The sequence below is a fragment of the Symphodus melops genome (assembly GCF_947650265.1).
Source record: "Symphodus melops genome assembly, chromosome: 6".
Classification (NCBI taxonomy): domain Eukaryota; kingdom Metazoa; phylum Chordata; class Actinopteri; order Labriformes; family Labridae; genus Symphodus; species Symphodus melops.
This window is the reverse complement of record NC_136696.1, coordinates 1,339,805-1,359,763: the sequence shown is the minus strand read 5'-3', so window position 1 is coordinate 1,359,763 and position 19,959 is coordinate 1,339,805. Positions and strand designations below refer to the sequence as shown.

General features: G+C 48.9%; 1 protein-coding gene across 1 annotated transcript; it reads right to left on the bottom strand.

Annotated features, from left to right (window-relative positions):
- Positions 1 to 2,853: 2,853 nt before the first annotated feature.
- On the bottom strand, positions 2,854 to 4,991 carry LOC306825810 (carbohydrate sulfotransferase 1-like; the record flags this gene model as incomplete). Its single annotated transcript, XM_079346766.1, has 2 exons — positions 4,835 to 4,991; positions 2,854 to 3,983 (listed from the first exon to the last, which is right to left on the bottom strand). Exons 1-2 carry the CDS (start codon positions 4,971 to 4,973, stop codon positions 2,854 to 2,856), a joined length of 1,269 nt encoding a protein of 422 aa, XP_079202892.1. The 5' UTR covers positions 4,974 to 4,991.
- Between the last annotated feature and the right edge of the window lie 14,968 nt (positions 4,992 to 19,959).

Sequence of the window (19,959 nt, the reverse complement as noted above, 5' to 3'; positions counted from 1 at the left end):
CCTCAGTAACCGTTTTCATTTGGTTATGTGTAATGAGTGAACAGGTCAAGAGTGTGCAGAAAGGCAGGTGAGTTAGTGGACCGACAGGAATGCAGTTATTTAACTCAGTCATCTTTACTGAAGATGTCGGTGTTTAGGTTTGAAGTGTGACCGTGATAAGGGCTGTCTTCCAGTCAGCGAGTCTGTTTTTACAGTTTGTCCATTAAAGATACATCCAATAAGTATATTATATCTTCTGTTTCCAGTAGCTGTTGACTAACACACATGCACTGCACACACTTGACTGAAAGAGAGCTGATAGGAGGTCACTGTGTTAAACTCAAACACTGGTCTGGTTGCTGCTAGCTAGGAACAGTCTTAACTCCGGTTTTGGACTTAAACTGAATTTACTTTAGATTAAAACAAACCCCAGCTTACTCACACATCAGTCTCCCTGTATTCTCTCACAGAAAAATGTAAAGTTGTTTTCTTTCTTCCTTCTTGATTTCTGTTGATTCTTCTGGATTCAAAAAGTAACGGCTGCGTCAAAAGGTGCGGCGCATGCGCAGGACACGTCTTGTTTGTGTTGATGAGTTCAAGACCAACAGTCAGCGTCGGAATAAAAACAACTTCTCCAGAGTTTTTATTAATTTCACAACAAAGTGGCAAAGATGAGAGATCTGTCAGTTTGAGTCGATGACAAAGATGTTTGCAGGTTTATATAGAGATTAATGAAGAAGCAGGAGTCTTACATACATACAGACAGTCCTACATAACAACAGTATCACCATCTTCAATGCTTTCTATAGCCTAGCCTTTAGTCTCATTGTGTTCATGTGTTCAGTGATTAGAGGTTAGTGTTTCTATTACCAGAAAATAATAGAATAGAGTGTCTCTATTGTCAATACATAATTTTGCTTCATCTTAAAGTGCACACAGCTAAAAAGAAATCACAGAAGAGGAATATAAAAAAGTAACTCTAATTAAGGTAAAATGGGCTCTGTATAGTAAAGTTATTTACAGGTAGCAGCATAGTAAACTATGGATAGATATTGCTGAAATATAAAATGTAAATATCACACAATATGAACTAAACTGTAGCAGAAATATAAATATTGCTTAGTATGAGGGAAATGGAGGAACTAAAACATGTTGTGGTTCTTCAGGCAGCTGGTCACCAGGTCACAGACTTTGGATTAATGGAATTGTAATTCTTTTTAATCTGTGAATAAATAATAGAAGAAGATGAAGGTGTGTGAAGGAGATCCTACAGAAGTGTAAACTCCTGAAGGAGATTCCTCTCTGAAAATTAAATGAAGTAAAGATGAACACTAACCTGTGATCTATGTCACAGCTGTTTGATATCAATATGATAATTATCTTTGCATAACGTGTCAGATTTTGAGATCATCCCCATCGATTGGATTTGAAAGTATGGTGTGTTTGAGATTCGGCGCTATGGAGTAATTAGCTGACGGCTGACTCAGGCCGTGGCAGCTTTGTGTGTCACTGATGCTAAAGCGGATGAAGCGTATTTCCCCGGGTGTCATAAAGCTCTGCTTCATGGCCCGCTTGTAGAGCCGTGCAGATGAAGTCCAAAGAAAGACAATCTGTTCTGCACGCATCTTAAATCCTGTTCCTCCTCAGCTGGAGATCTAGATCGATTGTTTGCGGGGGCATCGCTGAGATTCCTCCGCTGTCAGCAGCTGAAGGACCGCTGGAGTCTAAAAATACATCAGAGAATATTTCAGCTCCCATTTAATGCTAGCATGGTTAGCATGAGCGCTCTGCTCAAACTGTAGACTGTCCATCACACTGAAGCTCACAGCGCCCAGCGGGCAACAAGCTCCGCCTCCATGCAAGATTCAAAGGAGAGAAAATCACTGTCAATCAAAGGTTCTTCTGTTACTCATCCGATCCAGCTCCTCCTCTGAAACGAGCTCAGCCTTTCTCTCCAGAGAGCAGCACGCCGTGGACATGAATGGGCCCGTGTGTGGAGTAGGCACGCTGCCTCACGGCGTTCAGACACAAGGACGAGAGAAACTGCAGCACGCACACACACACACACACACACACACACACACACACACACACACACACACGGCTGTGTGGTGTTTAACTTCTGAATGGTTTATTAAAAAGTCTTTACAAATATAAACACAAACAGCATTCACAGTTTTTGTTCTGTCGTCATCGAGCTGCAGAAGATTTCATGACATTGTTTGAAAATGCAGCAATAAAAGAAGGCGAGTTTGGGTGGCCCGCTCTGAGAAGTACAGAGAGTTAGGATGAAAGCTCTTTTCATGTCTTTGATAAAAACAGTGAAGAAGGAGTGAAATGAAACGACTCTGATGAAACAAGTGAAATAACGTTCATCCCATCAGCACGACGACAGAGAGGAGAGAAACAGTCCTGTTCCAAAGCTGCACACAACTCCTGTAAACTCCCCTCAGTGCTTCTGTTCAGCTCACCTCGCTCACGCTGTGAGGGACACCTGTGAGCAGGGGCGTGTCCACAGGAACGCCCCGCCCCCCAACCTGAAACCACAAACTCTGATTGGCTGTTTGTCTTTTCAGAATCCACATTCAGTCTGAGCCTGGCTGGTTGGTGTCTTTACATGTGTGTTAGTCCTGAACACTGAGCACATTGTTTTTCATGAGAGCAAACTCCTGCAGCCTGTCCACCTCAAAGTGAAGCAAGCCGCCATTACAAGTGTTTTTGACTTTGGAAATGGTGACTCTGAACCAATATCTTCTTTGTGAGTCCTGAAAGAAGCTGAGGAGATGTGTCCCCGTCCTCTTGTGTGAGTGTGATTAGTGGTGAGAGGAGGGGAAACGGCAGCTCAAGGCGTGCATGTGCATACATGAGAAAGGCTCATGTGTGGGTGTCAAAGCTCAGGTGTTGGATTAATCTGTGCGACAGGTTTCTGAGCTGAGCTGCAGACTGAACCGGTTTGTACCCGAGCAGAGTGAGCGTGTGGTTGCACAGTCGCTGCACCGTCCTCACCATGTCCAAGCTGAGTCCAAGCCTCCAGCTCTGGGCGGCGGCTCTGGAGTCTCTGCTGGTGGAGTATCTGTAATTCCACTGGGAGGGAGCAGACACATGACTGTTGGTGTTCTTTGAAATCCACAGACGCACTCGCTCCCCCATCTCCAGCCCCACGAACCTGTAGATCTCAGCCGCCTTCTCCTCCGGGTCAAACGCCAGGTCCTCGTATCGCACCAGCATGTAGCGTCCCTGCAGCCATGCTGGTCTCTGCAGGCCGGTCTCTGCGGAGGCTGACATGTCCTTACAGGTGCTGCTGATCTGGGACAGGTCCACGTGACAGGGCTGCCGTCCCGTGGCGTTCCATGTCTTCCAAGCACGGAACTGATCTGGAAAGGCCATGATGCGGGAGGCCAGGACGGCTCGGGGGTCTCTCACCAGGTGGATGATCTTCAGGTCCAGGCGAGGGTCTTCGGTCAGGGTGCGCAGGTCGCCAACCTCAGGGACATGCACCGTCTTTATGGCCACGTTTCCCTTCAACAGACACGACAGGGACGCTAAAGTCAGGTTCAGAGCGCCGCACTTCTGCGGACACCAGCTTTCATCGGGCAGGTCTGAGGCCACGCCCCCGCCTCCCTCCGAGCACGCGGGAGGGGCACAGAGGGCGTGGCTGGAGCTTCGACGGAACAAGGCGCTGGTGACGTGGTCCTGCGGCTCAGGGCGGATGTAGCTCTCCATGAAGTGAAGGTCGCAGGCGTAGAGGTTGAGGAGGAGGTCCCTGTATGCTCCCAGGAGCGCCCGGCGGTCCGGCCGGCGGCGCGGGCGGCTGCTGCTGGAGTTGGTGAAGGCCTGCTGCACGTGGAAGAGAGGCTCAAACACGTAGAACACCTCCGGGTGCTGGTTGAGCAGCTGCCCCGTGAAGGACGAGCCGCTGCGGGTCGTGGCAAACAGCAGGATGTGTTTCCGTGGCGACGCCGCCTGCATCCAACCGTCATCACACAACGGTCTCCACCTGGAGTCTGCAAGAGAGCAGCACAAGCATCAAGACTAAATGAGTTGTTTCATTTCAGAGAGCTGAATCTGTTCTCGTCTGGACTTCCACCCAGGAGAACGTCAACACATCAAGCTGATGAAGCTTCAACAGCTCAGAGAGTCAAGATGCACGAGTCAGTCATGTGGTTACAGGAAGCAGCCCATCTCTAAATACATCACTGCTGACCAGGAGTTGATGAGCACATTAAATGAGATCAATTAGAGAATCAGGGATGTGTCATTTCTCCGTCCTGTTCTTCTTGAGGGAGGATTTAATGAGCTGTGGGAGTCTGTCTGTTGCTTCACTTACACCTTTGATGACACGTCTTTCTCCAAACTGCTTCCATGTCCAACTTATTCTGTGACCGTGTCCACTTTGATCTTGTTGACATGATATCCATGCAGACTCTGTGCTCTGATGTGAGACCAGTGATGAGGTGGCAGCAGCAGCTCAGGACGAATTTGGGAACCAGAAGGTCACCGGTTCAAGTCCCAGCACCGACCAAATCTGGAAATCGGTCTGATAGCGAGCTAGCGCTTCTGAGCTGTGTGTGTGTGTGTGTGTGAAACTCAATGTTCATTGAATTTCCCCTGGCAGCATCAATAAAGTTTATCTTCTGCTATAAACAATATGAGCTCCTAAGCAGCCAATATTTGGACATTTCTTATTTTCAATAACTGCAGGTAAACTTGTGCATATGGTGGTTTTTATACTTGAGACAGTTTGCAGGTGTTTGTCTTTCCTCTCGTCTGTCCTTTACTGAAGCTTCAGTCTGCTTTGACTCTTCAACATACAGTTTGTATGAATCCTCAGTGCTGATTGGCTGTTGGAGCGTACCTCTGTGTGGCGTGGAGCTGCAGTGGGACGCTCCCTCACAGGGTCCAGACAGGGAGTCCCTCAGGGTGCGGATGGCGGTGTACTGCACCCCCAGAGACGCACAGACCAGCAGCAGCAGCGTCTTCCAGGAGCACTCCATCCTGCCCCCCCACCCGGCTCTGCAGTGAAAACAAAGACACACAATAAGACTTGAGTCAGTTTAGTTCCAGGCTCGTTTGACTCCCTCAGACCTCGACTGATGGAGCAGTTGAAGTTCCTGCTGCCAGGAGCTTGTTAAAGCGTCTTTACATGAAATGAACATGTGGGAGACTTTCCCTCCCTCTCACTGTGCTGAACATGTTTCACCTTCACACCAACTTTATTTACACACTATTTGTGCTATGCTACGCTAACCAGCTGCATGTCGTAGCTTTAGATGACCAAGTAAGTCAAACAGAGTATTTACCAAAACCACTTCCTTACAACACAACATTTGTAATATCCAGCTTCAGGAAAAGGTTGCTTCCTCTTCGCTTGTTTCAACAGACACAATCTCTCCTGCAGCATCTGAACCACGAGGAACAACAAGCTGAGATTTGTTCTGTGTAAAAACACGACTCAAAGGAGGGACGCTCTCCTGTCCCTCTCAGAGACAGCTTCACACACACACACACACACTCCCCTCGTTCATTAATGATGTGTGTGTCCCGGGCAGACTCGTGTCCTCAGGAACAAATCACGCTGAGCTCAGATCGGCTCTTGATGTTCCATTAATCACAAACAGCGTGAAACCAAAGGCGTTTACTGGAGCCGCCATCATTCTGTCTGAAAAGGGCTGAAAGCTGCAACCACAGGAAGTGAAGTCATCGGGGGGAGAGCGTTGCTTTGTTGGACACAACCTGCAGATTTAATTCTTCCTTTCTCTGGAGTCCAAACAGAACATCAGAACATTTCACCTGCAGCAGCTTTGAACTCTCTGAAGATGAATCCTCTAAAAGGCTGGAGTTATCCTCCATGCTGATGGCTGCTCCACCCGCCCGCCTGAACTCACTTCCTGCCTGTTTTTCTACCATCACAAAAACAAACATCTCCAGACTCACACACCCTGATGCAGGATCAGTCTCAGGCCGGGTCTGGTTCGGGGTACCACACAGAGACAGACTCCAGGATGAGCAGAAGTCCAGCACCCTCATCCACCTTCACGGCTCCCAGTGAAGTCTCACACCACATCCAAAACCTCGTACCCCCCCCCAGTCCCTCTCAGACCTCATCTCCCACCTGCACTCAGGTCTGGTCTGGTGTGGTCTTCACACCAGAGCCTCCAGTCTGGCAGCACTGGTCCTCCTGGATCTGTAATGCTACATCCTGATGTAAATGCTGCTCTCCCAGGCCCACGCTGCTTTACTCCTTCTGTTCTTATGGAAACGCTGCATTTTATAAATCCATCGATCATTCTGAATATTAAAACAGTGACCTCTGAGGAAACACTGCAGCCTTTCCTCTTCTTCTCAGCACACATGAATCTGCTTCTTCTTCTGGTTGAAGGACAGGAGGGATGAGCCTCTAATCATCGGACACTAGAGCCAAAGACAAGCTGAGGACAGTGTGAGAACATAAATCAATAATGAACAGGTTTAACTCCATTAAAAACAGGAGGCTTGTTTGAACAGGTGGGTTTAGAGACGTGAGAGTCGATGTTTGGGATGTCGGGTGGGGAGGGGGGGCAGAGCTGTAGACCCTGGACCTCATGGTGGTCATGCAGGCAGGAGGGATGAGGAGGCTGACAGCTCCTCCTGCACAGGGTCTCACAGCAGGAGACTCTGGAGGGGGTCTCAGCTTCTGTGTCCCTCCAACAATAACAGTCTCACACAGAGGATAAACGCCTCGGGGACAGCAGCAGCCAAAGATCACACCCAGCTCTGTACATGTCAACACACAGGGAAGTAATGAGAGTGTGTGTGTGTGTGTGTGTGTGTGTGCTGCAGGAGAGGAGGCGCCCTCGGTGGAAAAGGAATCAACCAATGAGGTTAGAAGTGAGTGATGAGGTTGGGACTGAGGGATTTGGGGAGTGATGGAGGGATGTGACAGGACGCCTCGGTGCGTTCACTGATGCCACGTGGTCACAGGAAGTCGTCTCAGAGCTCTGTGCTTCCTCACGTGACGCCCTGCTCAGACCGCTGATTCAACCTGCCATATTCTAACAGTTCACCTTCAGTCTGAGTGTGCAGGAGGGACAGAGTCATCCCTCTGCTTTAGTAACAAAGAGAGAGAGGCGGGGTCAGAGGAGCAGCGGGGGGGAACAGTGAAGTGTGTGTGTGTGTGTTTGACTCTAATCAAGAAGCTGACAGTGTCACCTTCAGATCTTTAACCTGACCTTTAGGTGACACCGCTCTCAGTCTAGTTAGAGTAAGAAGCAGCTGAGCGCCTTATCGCTCTCTGAACTCTTCCTCCCAGCCGAAGATCCACCATGTTTTTGTCTCTCACACATTTTCAAACTGCGAGCAGTAACCACGCTCAGCCTCCACCACGTCTTCATACCATCAGATTGATCCTGTGACGTCCGAGTCTGTGAATTCACATTATGGAGCTTCACATACACACACAGTCAGACGTGCACACACACACACACACACACACACACACACACACACACACATACACACACAGTCAGACGTGCACACACACACAGAGCGCTGCTTTCCCTGCTTCTTCTACCTTTTTATTCATCTATCTATTCATCATCAAACGGCCTGTTTGAGGACACGTTGTCTGTAAGTGGAGCAGGCAGGAGACGGAGAGGATAGACTTTTCTCATCATTGGGGGGTTTGGAGACAGACGAGAGACACATGTTAGAGGAGCACAATGCAGAGACTTCAGAGTCGCTGTAATGTGTGCTCTGGTTCTGGTTCTGGTTCTGGTCTCACACCTGAATCCAGATTTTTCTTTGTGACGGAGGAGGTGCAGCAGCTCCCAGGAAAACATTTCCTCCTCTCTTTAAGAAGAGTGTAATAACCCCTACAATCTACACACACACACACACACACACACACACAGTCACAGTCAGCTGTCCATCGTTTCCGAAGATGACGCTTGCTTCAGGATTGGGGAAGGGGGTCAACGGCGTTGCCGTTGGTGCCACTTCTCGTGGGCGTTAAGGCCGATCCTCGAGCCACAGACTCGTCCGCAGGAGGAGCAGGGGAATCCAGAGGACAAAGGAGCTCCTGCTGCCCTCTGGTGTCTTTTCCTGCGTTTCTCAGCTCTTCGCAGTTGGTCTTTATTGTGTATTTGTGAAACTGCTCGAGCACAGGTAGCCTGCCAGGCCGGTCTATCCTGTGCCAGAGCTTCAAGGTGCATGGGATTGATGTTGGAGTGCTTTAAAAGTCCCTTAGTGTAGTCCTTATAGCGCTTCTTTTGTCCACCAGCTGCTCGCTTGGCACCTTGTAGTTGGCCGTAGAGGACTTGGCGAGGCAAGCGGTGGTCCGGCATTCGAATGGTGTGTCCTATCCAGCGTAGGTGTTTCTTAGCCACAGCGGCTTCCATGCAGATAGAGTTGGTGCTCTGCAGGATTTCCGCATGTTGGACTCGGTCCATCCAGGAGAGGCCGAGGATCCTCTGGAGGCAGCGGATGTGGAAGGATTGCAGGAGTGAGATGTGTCGGCTGTATGGAGTCCATGTTTCCGCCCCATAAAGCAGGGTGGAGACACACACAGCATTGTAAACAGCAACCTTGGTGCTGACCCTCAGGTTTCGGTTTTCGAAAACCCTGCTACGAAGGCGACCGAAAGATGAAGAGGCTTTTTTGATACGGGTGTGTATTTCCATATCCAGAGAGCAGCAAGAGGACAGAGTTGAACCAAGGTAGGTGAACTGGTCTACATTTTTAAGTGGCATGCCGTTTATATGGAAGCTGGGGGGTGGAGAGGTTTGAGAGAGGATTTGAGAGATGACTTCGGTTTTTTGAGTGTTAACCTGAAGACCAAAGGATTGATAGAGACTGGCTATTGTGTTGAGGGCATGCTGCATGGATTCCGGACTGTGTGCTAGAATCGCACAGTCATCAGCGTATTGCAGTTCAGCTATGCAGCAGGATTTGGTCTTTGTGTAGGCCTGCAACCTCCGGATGTTAAAGAGGCTTCCATCAAGGCGGTATTCAACAGGAACACCATCCTTGGGTCCTAAGGCACGATGAAAAAGGTAAGTGATGGCAGAGAGAAGGAGGTTGAAAAAGACTGGAGCCAAGACACAGCCCTGCTTCACCCCAACATTTACATTGAAGAACTCTGACTGAAGTTCTCCTGTGGAGACTCTGGCTTGCATCCCGTCATGCAGCTGTTGCAGGATGGTGAGGAACTTGGGTGGTACCCCGAGCTTGGATAGCTGTTTCCAGAGCATCTCACGGTTGATCGTGTCAAATGCTTTGCTGAGGTCAATGAAGGCTATGTAGAGGTCTGCCCGCTGCTCTCTGCTTTTTTCCAGCAGCTGCCTTAAGACAAAAATCATGTCAGTGGTGGATCTAGTCTTCCGGAAGCCACATTGCGTTTCTGGGAGTGCAGCTTCAGAGATGTGATTAACTAGCCTATTGAGCATGATTTTTGCCAGGACCTTCCCTGCGATTGAGAGGAGGGAGATTCCACGGCTGTTGCCACACATGGCTCTGTCCCCTTTTTGTTTGTAGATGACCACAATATCAGCATCCTTCCAGTCTTGTGGGAGAGTCTCACATTCCCAGATGTGACAAATCAGGAGGTGCAGGCGGCGTGTAAGGAGGTATCCTCCGTGTTTGAATACCTCTGCTGGAATGCCATCGGGTCCAGCGCTTTTATTGTTTTTGAGACTCGCAATGGCCTGGCGGGTCTCTAGGAACTGAGGGGGCATGTTGAGGTGTGCGACTGGTGGTAGGTCAGGGATGTTTTCCAGGATAGGAATGTCAACAGGGTTATTGAGGTTGAGAAGAGTCTCGAAATGATTTGCCCAGCGGGTGAGGATCTCACGTCGGTCCTTAAGAAGAGTCGAGCCATCAGCTGAGCGGACTGGAGCAATCGCCCTCTTCCTGGGGCCATAAAGAGTTTTGATGGCATCATAGAAGCCTTGCGAGTTGTTGCAGTCTGCCATGCGCTGTATCTCTTCTGCCTTCTTCACCCACCACGCGTCTTCCATGATCCGGAGGGCACGTTGGGTTGCAGATCTCGCTGCATTAAAGGTGGCTTTCAAGGTTGGAGATCCAGGGCAGGATAAGAGAGCTTTATGTGCATCGTGTTTTATTTTGAGTAGTGACTGAATCTCCGGCGAGTTGCTGTCAAACCAGTCCTGGTGGTGTTTCCTCGACTGGCCCAATGCCTCTGAAGCTGCGCTGTGGATGGCTTGGCGCAGAGCTGGCCAGTCGGCTGATTCCTCCGGGATCTTTTTGAGGTTATCAGCGAGGAGCTGTCGAAGGTGGTCTCGTGAGGTGGGGCTGCTGAGTGCTGAACGGTTGATTATTTGTTTTGGGGCTGTTCTCTGTCCACGGGGTCTGATACTTATGCGCGATTTGGATCTGACCATGCGGTGGTCAGTCCAACACTCTGCTCCACGCATGACTCTCGTTGAGAGGACATCTTTCCGGTCATTTTGTCGGACTATTACATAGTCAAGAAGGTGCCAATGTTTTGAACGTGGGTGCTGCCAGGTGGTTTTGTATTTGTTCTTCATCTGAAATATGGTGTTAGTGATGACCAGTTGGTGTTCTGCACAGAGAGAAAGGAGCCGAAGGCTGTTGTCGTTCATCTTCCCAACTCCGTGCCGGCCGATTACCTTATCCCATACCAGGTGCTCCATTCCCACTCTGGCATTAAAATCTCCCATAAGGATGAGTTTGTCTGTGGCTGGTGTTTTTCTTATGGCAGCGTCGAGGGCAAGATAGAAGTCCTCTTTGATAGTAGACTCGGCAGCGAGCGTTGGTGCATAGGCACTAATGAGAGTGGCAAAGCATCCTTTTGCAAGGGGAATGCGCCAGGTCATCAGTCGTTCATTAATGCCAACAGGGGACTCTGGGATATGCTGCAACAGTTTGGTCTTCACTGCAAAACCAACTCCATGGATGCGGCGAGTGCCTTCGGGGACCCCTTTCCAGAAAAAAGTGTACCCTGCACCAACCTCTGACAGGGAGTCCTCTCCGTGAAGTCTGGTCTCACTGAGAGCTGCAACGTCAATGTTGTATCTTGCTAGCTCTAGGGCCACAAGTGCTGTTCTACGATGAGGCCTGTCAGGTGTCTCAGCCAGATCCAACAAGGTGCGGACATTCCATGAAGCAATATTCAGGTATTTATTTCTTTCTTTAGTTTTTCGACCGCGTGGTGGGATGCTCCGACGGTTGCGGTTTACCGCCCGGAGTGTGTGAAGCAGACATTTTTTGAACCACCTTTTCTAGGTCCCTCCCCATCTCAGGGGTGAGCAGCGTGGAACTGCTCAGTCGCAATAGAAGCTGCCGAGGCAATGTGCTGCTCCATCCCCACAATTGCAACGACCGTCACTCCATTGCCGCCTGTGTGCATGGTTTGGCTAGGCACTCCTAGCCACATCCTTGGCCTGTGCCTGCCGCCATTCCACATCGCCACAGGGCTTTTTGTGGGGGGGGGGGTAAAGGTGGGGGGAAGGGGGGAAGCAAGAAGCTTGCACAGAGGTAAGGATTAAGGTGAAGGTGCAGGTGTACAGTCCACACTCCCACCATCTTGGCTCCTTCCAGATGGACCTCCAGTGGCATGAGAGAACCCATGACGACCTTCGTCTGAAAGGAGTTGCAGGGGGCTGCCGGTAGTCCGGTCTGTTGGGCTCCGCCTATGCCTGTCCCCAAGGGCAGATTTGTCGTCAGGGTTTACTCCCTTAGCCACTGTACCCCTCCAGGTTTACCCACGTGGCAGTGGGGCTGCCTGCATCAGACTTTGCCGCCGTTATAGTGGTTCTCACACCCACCATATTCCAACGACTCCATCGTTAAGGACGTTTGGGATCACTCTTGGTCTGGCCTCTACCCTTCGACCTGTTCGGCTTGGGTGACCCTACCAGGAGTACAAGACTCCAGCCGACATAGCTCTAGAGGTCATGGAGACACGCAAAGTGCCCCACCACGATAAGGTGGTGATCCCGGCGAGACACACACACACACACACACACACACACACACTCACACGCACACACACACACACACACACACACACACACACACACACACACACACACACACACACACACACACACAGAAACAGCTCCACTAGAAGGAGGCATGCTAGTTTCTACAGCTGCAACAAAGTGATTCAGAGCTCCATGAAGGGCCAAACAAAGAGCAGTGAATGAAAAGAACACAGAGATAAAAACACACTACAGATAATAAACGTTTCTGTGCTTTGATTAAAATGTAAATGAAGAAACATTTCTGAAGATATTTCAACAGAAGGCAGCTGTAAACAGGTCAGTCTTCAGCTTCCAGCAGATCAGCAGTGTTCTGGGAGGTTGTTCAGATATACTGAACGCTGCTGCTCCATGTTTACAGATCTAAACTAATAAAACCCCAAAGAAGAATATTTATGTTCCACATCAACACATCATAACTCCAGTCTCTCTGTGTGTGTAAATGTGTGTGTGAGTCCTGACTGTCTACAGTGAGGGAGAAGCTGGAGTCCTGCTGGCTGTGTTGTTGTCAGAGCTGTTTACATGGCTCCTCCCCTTGTGTATAAAAGCTGTTTGAGTCAAGAAGAAGAAGAACATATTCAATGATTATTTGGATGAAGAGTTTTTACATCATTCTGTGTCAGTTTACACGAAGCTACCAGCTAACTAAAGAGCACTAACATTAGCATGCTGACACTACAATGCAGGATACAGGTGACTGAAGCTACCAGCTAACTAAAGTGTGCTAACATTAGAATGCTAACACTACAATGCAGGATACAGGTGACTGAAGCTACCAGCTAACTAAAGTGTGCTAACACTACAATGCAGGATACAGGTGATTGAAGCTACCAGCTAACTAAAGTGTGCTAACACTACAATGCAGGACACAGGTGATTGACGCTACCAGCTAACTATAGAGCGCTAACATTAGCATGTGAAGGCTAAAAGTTGCTATTTAATCCTTTTCCTAAATGTTAATAGAAATCTGACTCCTCTAAATAATTACCTCAAATCTCTGCGCATTCTTTTGATGGGATGAGAGGAATGACTGAAGGCGTCTCTTTCAGGTTAACAGAGTTTATTAACCCGATGAATCAAGAATAGAAGTTACAGAGTCTCTGGGTTCAACACTACTTGTCCCTGACAACAGACAGATACCTGGTCAGTTCATGAAGTCTGAGCCCCGACTATCTTTCCCTGAACCCTTTTATACATTAGACAAAGATTATCTAACCAAATTATGAATTTGAGAACGTGCAGTTTCCTTCCTCTGATTGGGACATCTTTCCAAATTATGTGCCTCCTGATGTTTGGTTCCGCTTCTCTCATTGGTGCATCATACTCCCGAATCCTTTGTCCTTCTGTAGGGGAAGACACATCCTACCTGGCCTGTTTCTTATCACAAGCAGACATCTAGTCTAGTAATCATTTCCTTTTAAGCAACAAACCTCTTAAGTGATTAACTATCAAGGCCCACTGAACCTATCAATGTGGATGAGTGATTAACTGTTCAGGGCTTTAAACTAAACCTATGTTTGATTTGGTGAGTGATTCAGTTTAAAGGGCCACATCAAAACACATGTTGGAATGTGCACTCACTTCTGCAAGCCCTCTTCACAGAATACCTTTAACCTCTGAACTAAAATCTCAAACAATTAGATTAAAACACTTAGAATGAACATGATATAATAACTGATATAATATAAATGTGAACAAACATCATTCATACAATGGATATCTAATCATTCCTTTGTATTTGGTGATCAAACCTTTATTCAACAATACATTATTGCAGTAAACACTTTGATTATAAGTAGAAAGAGGCCTATTATTCTATTAACTCCCCCTTTTGACCTCATCAAACAGGAGATCAATTTATAAAGAATCTTCTTCACAAACATTGGAGATCTAGTTCAATAATTGGAGCATCGGAGAGTAGCAAAGCCTGAGTCTCACATGCAATCAAGGGCAACTGATAAGGGGGAGGAGCATCTAATTTACCTTCAATAGCAGTAGAAATCAAACGTATTGAGAGGGAGCGGATGCATGGAATGCAACAACACCCACAGAGCACAAGCAAAGCAATAACCATTATGATAGTGGTTAGTATAGACAGAAAGACAGCCTTCCATTTACCAAACATTCGATCCACCCAGCTATTGAATGGGCTGTATACTCCAGAATGTTCCGTCATCTCTTCAGACAGAGTGCGGAGACCAGCAAGCGCCCTAGTGACTGAGCGATCCGGGGCTGTGTTATTGGGAATAAAGGTACAACGGTGATCTCCAAACATGTGACACACTCCACCCTTCTCAGCCAGAAGCATGTCTCGGGCCATTCTATTTTGTACAGTCATCAGAGAGGTGGCTGCCATTTGCTCTGACAATCCAGCAACAGCATCCCTGGTTAAATTTGCAAGCCATTGAACATTATAATGTATATAATTAATTCTATCTACATTCTTACTAGGTGTTATTGGAAAAATAGAAGAGATGATGGGAATGTTCTCGAATCCTGCAGCTACCTGATCTGCTAATTTATACTCATCTGGAACCCCCCTAGGTACCCCAATCAAATCTATATAAGTGGGACCTTTAGTCAAATCAGAAGAATTAGGAGTGGATCTCCGAGACCTGTAATGGGGAACAGATGTCAACTCACCTCTAAATGAGCAATATACACATTTGACAAATTAGCCCTTAGTTTGACATATTTCTGGATTTGTTCTTCACAGATGTGAGAAGTAAAGGTTCATTTAGTCAGCTATGTTGATGCTTTCTGCAGTGTAAATAATGTGTGAATGGAACAAAACTATTTACAACTTTGTTTGTCTGAGATTTGTCATGATGAATGCTTTAGATAAGGATGAAGAAAGTCACACTATGTGTTGTCTTTACAAGAGCTTTTACTTCAGCCACTGCATATATTATTATGCATCAATACCCGTCTATATCCCACTTTTGTCTGAAAAAGGGCCACATTAACAACACCCCCTTTTTCAGAAACATCTAAGAAGAATGGAGTAAAATAATCTGAGAATTAAAACCATTCTATCTGTTAGAGGTCAAATGAACAGCAGCTACAACACGCTCTAGGCCCATAAGAATACAGAGAGAGGTAATACACCAGTGAGAGTTAACAACATGGTTCAAAAGCATCATGATACACAAAGTTGGGAGTGTGAATGTAATTTAAAGTAACGTGGTACAGGTCTTTTGGAGGGACTAAAGGGTGGATTGACTGCACCCAAGTTTTCCAAAAGTTGTAAAAAGCAAGAATGTCCCCTTTTTTCAAGTGTCGATGGGAATGGTCGTTGGTGTACCCGTGAACTCCACTACTGCAACCCATTGCGATGAAGATTGCAGGTTGTGAAACATCACCAGTGAGAGTGGAGTAACAGTCCTGTGTCAACCACAGAGCTGCATGAATTCAACAGTCTTTGTGAGGAGGGGCTCTGCCAAACCCTCTCCTTTAAAGCACTCTGGATGACCCTTGACATTTAACCAGGCTGCTGTCACACCTGGGTGGCTCCTTGTCCATTAGGAGTCCGGTACTGATAAGAACCATGCTGCTTGCTGCTTCAGAGGGCCCTGTGAGGGAGGGCCGGAGCAGCCCACTGTCCTGGGCGGCGTCTGGCCCAGTGGTCGAGTGTCCCACAATAAAAACATCCTTGATTCTGTGGACCTGGAGCAAACCCACCCCAGCCAAGTCCACCATATCCCCTGTAACCACGCTTGTACGGATTGAAATTGTACCCTGTACTCCTCCCATAAGAGTGATATGGCTGCTGTACATATGGTTGCTCTAGATGAAACACCAGCGCTTATTTGGATGGTTTGTATTTGATGGTAGTACAAAGTAGCCTCTGCCTCTTGAAGCAGCATCTTTAGGAGGTGAAGCTCTAAGTCTTAATAACTCTATCATCTGCTGTTTGCTGTTGTTTATGTGATTGTAAGTGATGTAAGACGTGTATCTCCCATCTGGGGAGCAATACACTATTAAAACCAGGCATTTCAACTAGTTTTGCTTTTACTGATTCTGGGAGGCCTGCTACTAGGACTGCTTGTTTGAACTAAAGCTATGCCCCCCCTAGTACAACCTTATATTAAGAACATGCCAACAAGATTAGCACCATCTAATTTGACTTTGACTCAACATGTTTGTGTCCAGTTTGTCAGTCATATCAGTAAAATGTCCAGTCTAATTGTTTAAACATCACTTGTAAACAGTCTAGAAATAGTTGAAATGTCAGCAAGGTGAACATATTACAAAGTTTAAATGAAGCTATGGGTCCAAAATAAAGCAATTTTTGGTTTTCTATTTTAAGAATGTAAAAAACAAAGTGGGTTGTTTGCATAATAGATGCATGCAAATAAGTACTAGTGACCTATGACAGCTAACTCATTTCCTACGCTCCTTGAATTAATCATTGCTCAAATTTAGCTATATAATATTGTAGCGATCGTAGAGCCAATCGCGGGGACTGGATGCTGCAAAGCATTATGGGTGTTCGGGACTTTGGTGTGAACCTTGAGTGTTTGGGGTATTGATGTGAATGACCTCCTGCGGACAGCATTCCACGCCCTGACTCTCCACCTGGACTGGCTCCTGATGGTCCTACACGGTCCGCGTGCCGCCGTAGGTGGCCTGGACGCTTGAGGGACTTTGTTTTGGGTGATGGGGTTGCCGGGGACGACTGACCCCTCGGGTGGGGGCTATGTAGCGATCGTAGAGCCAATCGCGGGGACTGGATGCTGCAAAGCATTATGGGTGTTCGGGACTTTTTTGTGAACCATGAGTGTTTGGGGTATTGATGTGAATGACATCCTGCTGTTGGCAGTGTAGTAAGTTGTTGTTGTTAATGTTCTAAAAGCACCTGCTTAGGGTAGTATGCATTGGCTGAGACCAAAGCTCGCCTTTGAGTCATTCTTCCACGCAGCTCGCCACATTGGTGTCAGAAGTGGGATGGCGATGCAGAGAAGAACCGAGACAGAAACCCTGGAGATCGAGCAAGCGATGAAGCAGAGAGCAGCTGCCCTCCGAGAGCTTGCCAGCGAGGGAGGTGATGCCCAGCGGCTTCGTTGCCGCCTGGAGGTCGGGAGGAGCAGCGCGGCCACAGCCATGCCGCCGGCAGATGATCCTCCAGATGGCTCCAGTGCGCCGCGGCCTCCTCGCCCCCTGGAGGCCGGGAGGGTGACTATAGCTGATGCCGTGATGGCTCCTGGTTACAACTTGCCGGAGATCAACGCCCATCGTCGCCCTCCCCCGTCATCAATCACAGGAGGTCCAACACAACCCGTGGTGGCGCCAAAGTCCCCAGTCAAGCTGCCACGATATAACGGGACAACGCCGTTGGCGCCATACCTCTCCCAAGTCCAACTAGCAGCGTTGCATAGTGGCTGGAACAACGAGGAAGCTGCCACCCACCTGGCTCTGGCGCTGGAAGGGAAGGGAAGGCAGTTCAAGTGCTCCTTGACCTCACCCTAGCACAACAGCGAGACCTCAGCAACCTGACCACAGCTCTGCATATGCGGTTTGGACAGCAGCGCTCCACGGATCACAGCAGAGACCAGCTGGCCTGTCGTCACCGATGGGGAGGAGAAAGCCTGGGCAACCTTGCTGCAGATGTGCAGCTGTATGCCCAACAAGGTTACCCCCACTTCGATAGAGCTGCCCAGGAGGAGCTGGCCCTGCACGCCTTCCTACGGGGGCTCATGCCTGAGAGACTGCGCCAGCATGTTCACCTGGCTATGCCCCGGTCCCTCACCGAGACGCTGCATGAAGCTGAACGAGCTGAGAGGGTGCTCTCCACACAGCCTACGCGACCTGCTCCACGACCACTTGTCAACACGGCTGACTATAATGAGGGGGAGGAGGAGAAAGAAGTCCACGGAGTCATGCGGCTCCAGAGAAGGTCTCCACGCTTCCGGCCGCTGCTGCGCTCCGTGAACCGCTGCTACCGGTGCGACGAGCCTGGTCACATCGCACGCAACTGCCCGGCTCCTGCCCCGAAAACCAGCTCGGGGGGGAAGCTACTGCGGAGTGGCCAAGTGAGGGGACCGCCACTCCAGCATCCAATTCCCCTCCAAAGCAGATGTACGCTGGTGGGCCATTGTGGCCACACGAAAGGACTGTACCTGAACTGCCAACTTGATGGTCAAACCTGCTCTGCCCTGATAGACACGGGGTCAACCATTTCCTTGGTGAGACCAGGCGTCCTCCCTGACACCACAGGTCCACCTTGGACCCCCACCAGCACCCAGCTGATGACGGTGACCGGAGAAAAGGCTAGCATGGAGGGGAAGAGTCTGTTGACGATCCGGGCTGGAGACCAGGAGGTGGTGCACGAGTTCTGGCTTGCCAATATCCGGGACCCATGTATCATCGGCCTGGACCTGCTGAGCCGCTGGGGAGCCCAAGTCGACGTGGTGAAGAGGACCGTCACCCTAGGCAAAGAGACTGTGGAGCTCCAGTCTGGGCAGAAGAGGAAACGCCAGCCAGGGGGACACCGTCGGTCAGCTGCAACCCAGCAGAGCCAGGCAGTCCAGAGGGCGGTGGCTGCCTGCCCTATCAGCGATGGAGAGGGGTGGCTCACGCTGACCGCTGAGCAGTTAAGGGAACAGCAGGAGAATGAGGCCTGCACCGCCCAGATGGGACCAACCCAGCGCTCTCACACCCCGCTGGAACCTGAGATTGCCAGCGGGAAAGAAATGGACTACTTCGGCAGACGGAAGGAGCGTCTGCATGTGGGGCATGACTACACCCGCCAGGCCCAGGCGAACTCGGGTGTCCGGCGGAAGAGGGCCCGTGACACCCGCTGCAAAGGACGGGCCTTTGCACCCGGGGACAAGGCGTGGGTGTACTGCCCTGTCCGCAAGAAGAGATTTTCCCCATGTCACCCTCTTTCGCCACCTGCTGCTAATGAGGGAGGTGAGGACAGCATTCCACGCCCTGACTCTCCACCTGGACGGCTCCTGATGGTCCTACACGGTCCGCGTGCCGACGGAGGCGGCCTGGACGCTTGAGGGACTTTGTTTTGGGTGATGGGGTCGCCGGGGACGACTGACCCCTCGGGTGGGGGCTATGTAGCGATCGTAGAGCCAATCGCGGGGACTGGATGCTGCAAAGCATTATGGGTGTTCGGGACTTTGGTGTGAACCATGAGTGTTTGGGGTATTGATGTGAATAACTCCTGCTGTTGGCAGTGTAGTAAGTTGTTGTTGTTAATGATCTGTCTAAATAAAAGCACCTGCTTAGGGTAGTATGCATGGGCTGAGACCAAAGCTCGCCTTTGAGTCATTCTTCCACGCAGCTCGCCACATTGGTGTCAGAAGTGGGATGGCGACGCAGAGAAGAACCGAGACAGAAACCCTGGAGATCGAGCAAGCGATGAGACCAAAGCTCGCCTTTGAGTCATTCTTCCACGCAGCTCGCCACAATATGTCTAAATAACAATAAGAAAAAACACTATAAAACATGAACATATTTAACTACATAAAAACAAAGTAACAACAGTGAGGACTGTGAGGACTGTGGGGTGACACTGAATGGGCTAAGAAAGGATGGGGCCTTCTTCTCTCCTGTAAAACACCCTATCCAATCTCTCCTTTAAAGATACTGATCAACCCAGTGCACAGAGTCAACAAGCACACAGACCAGAGCCCCACTCTTCCAATCAACAGCCAAAACCCAAAATGAATCTTCCAGCAGTTAAAAAGGAACTCCTCCTCTTAACTATGCAAATGTATATCTGTTTTAAACCTTTTAGAAGAATTTTAAAAGATCTACTCCTTTCCTTCAGGAAACGTTCCACTATTATTGCCTATTTAATAACACTAAAATTCTATTTATCAATCACACTCAAACAATATAATTACACAGGCCTTCACACACATGATTTACCACACAGCATACAAACACACACACCAACAGACATCAACAGCACACACACACACACATCTACTCAGGCTGTACAGCACTCACTCACACATCCAAAGAC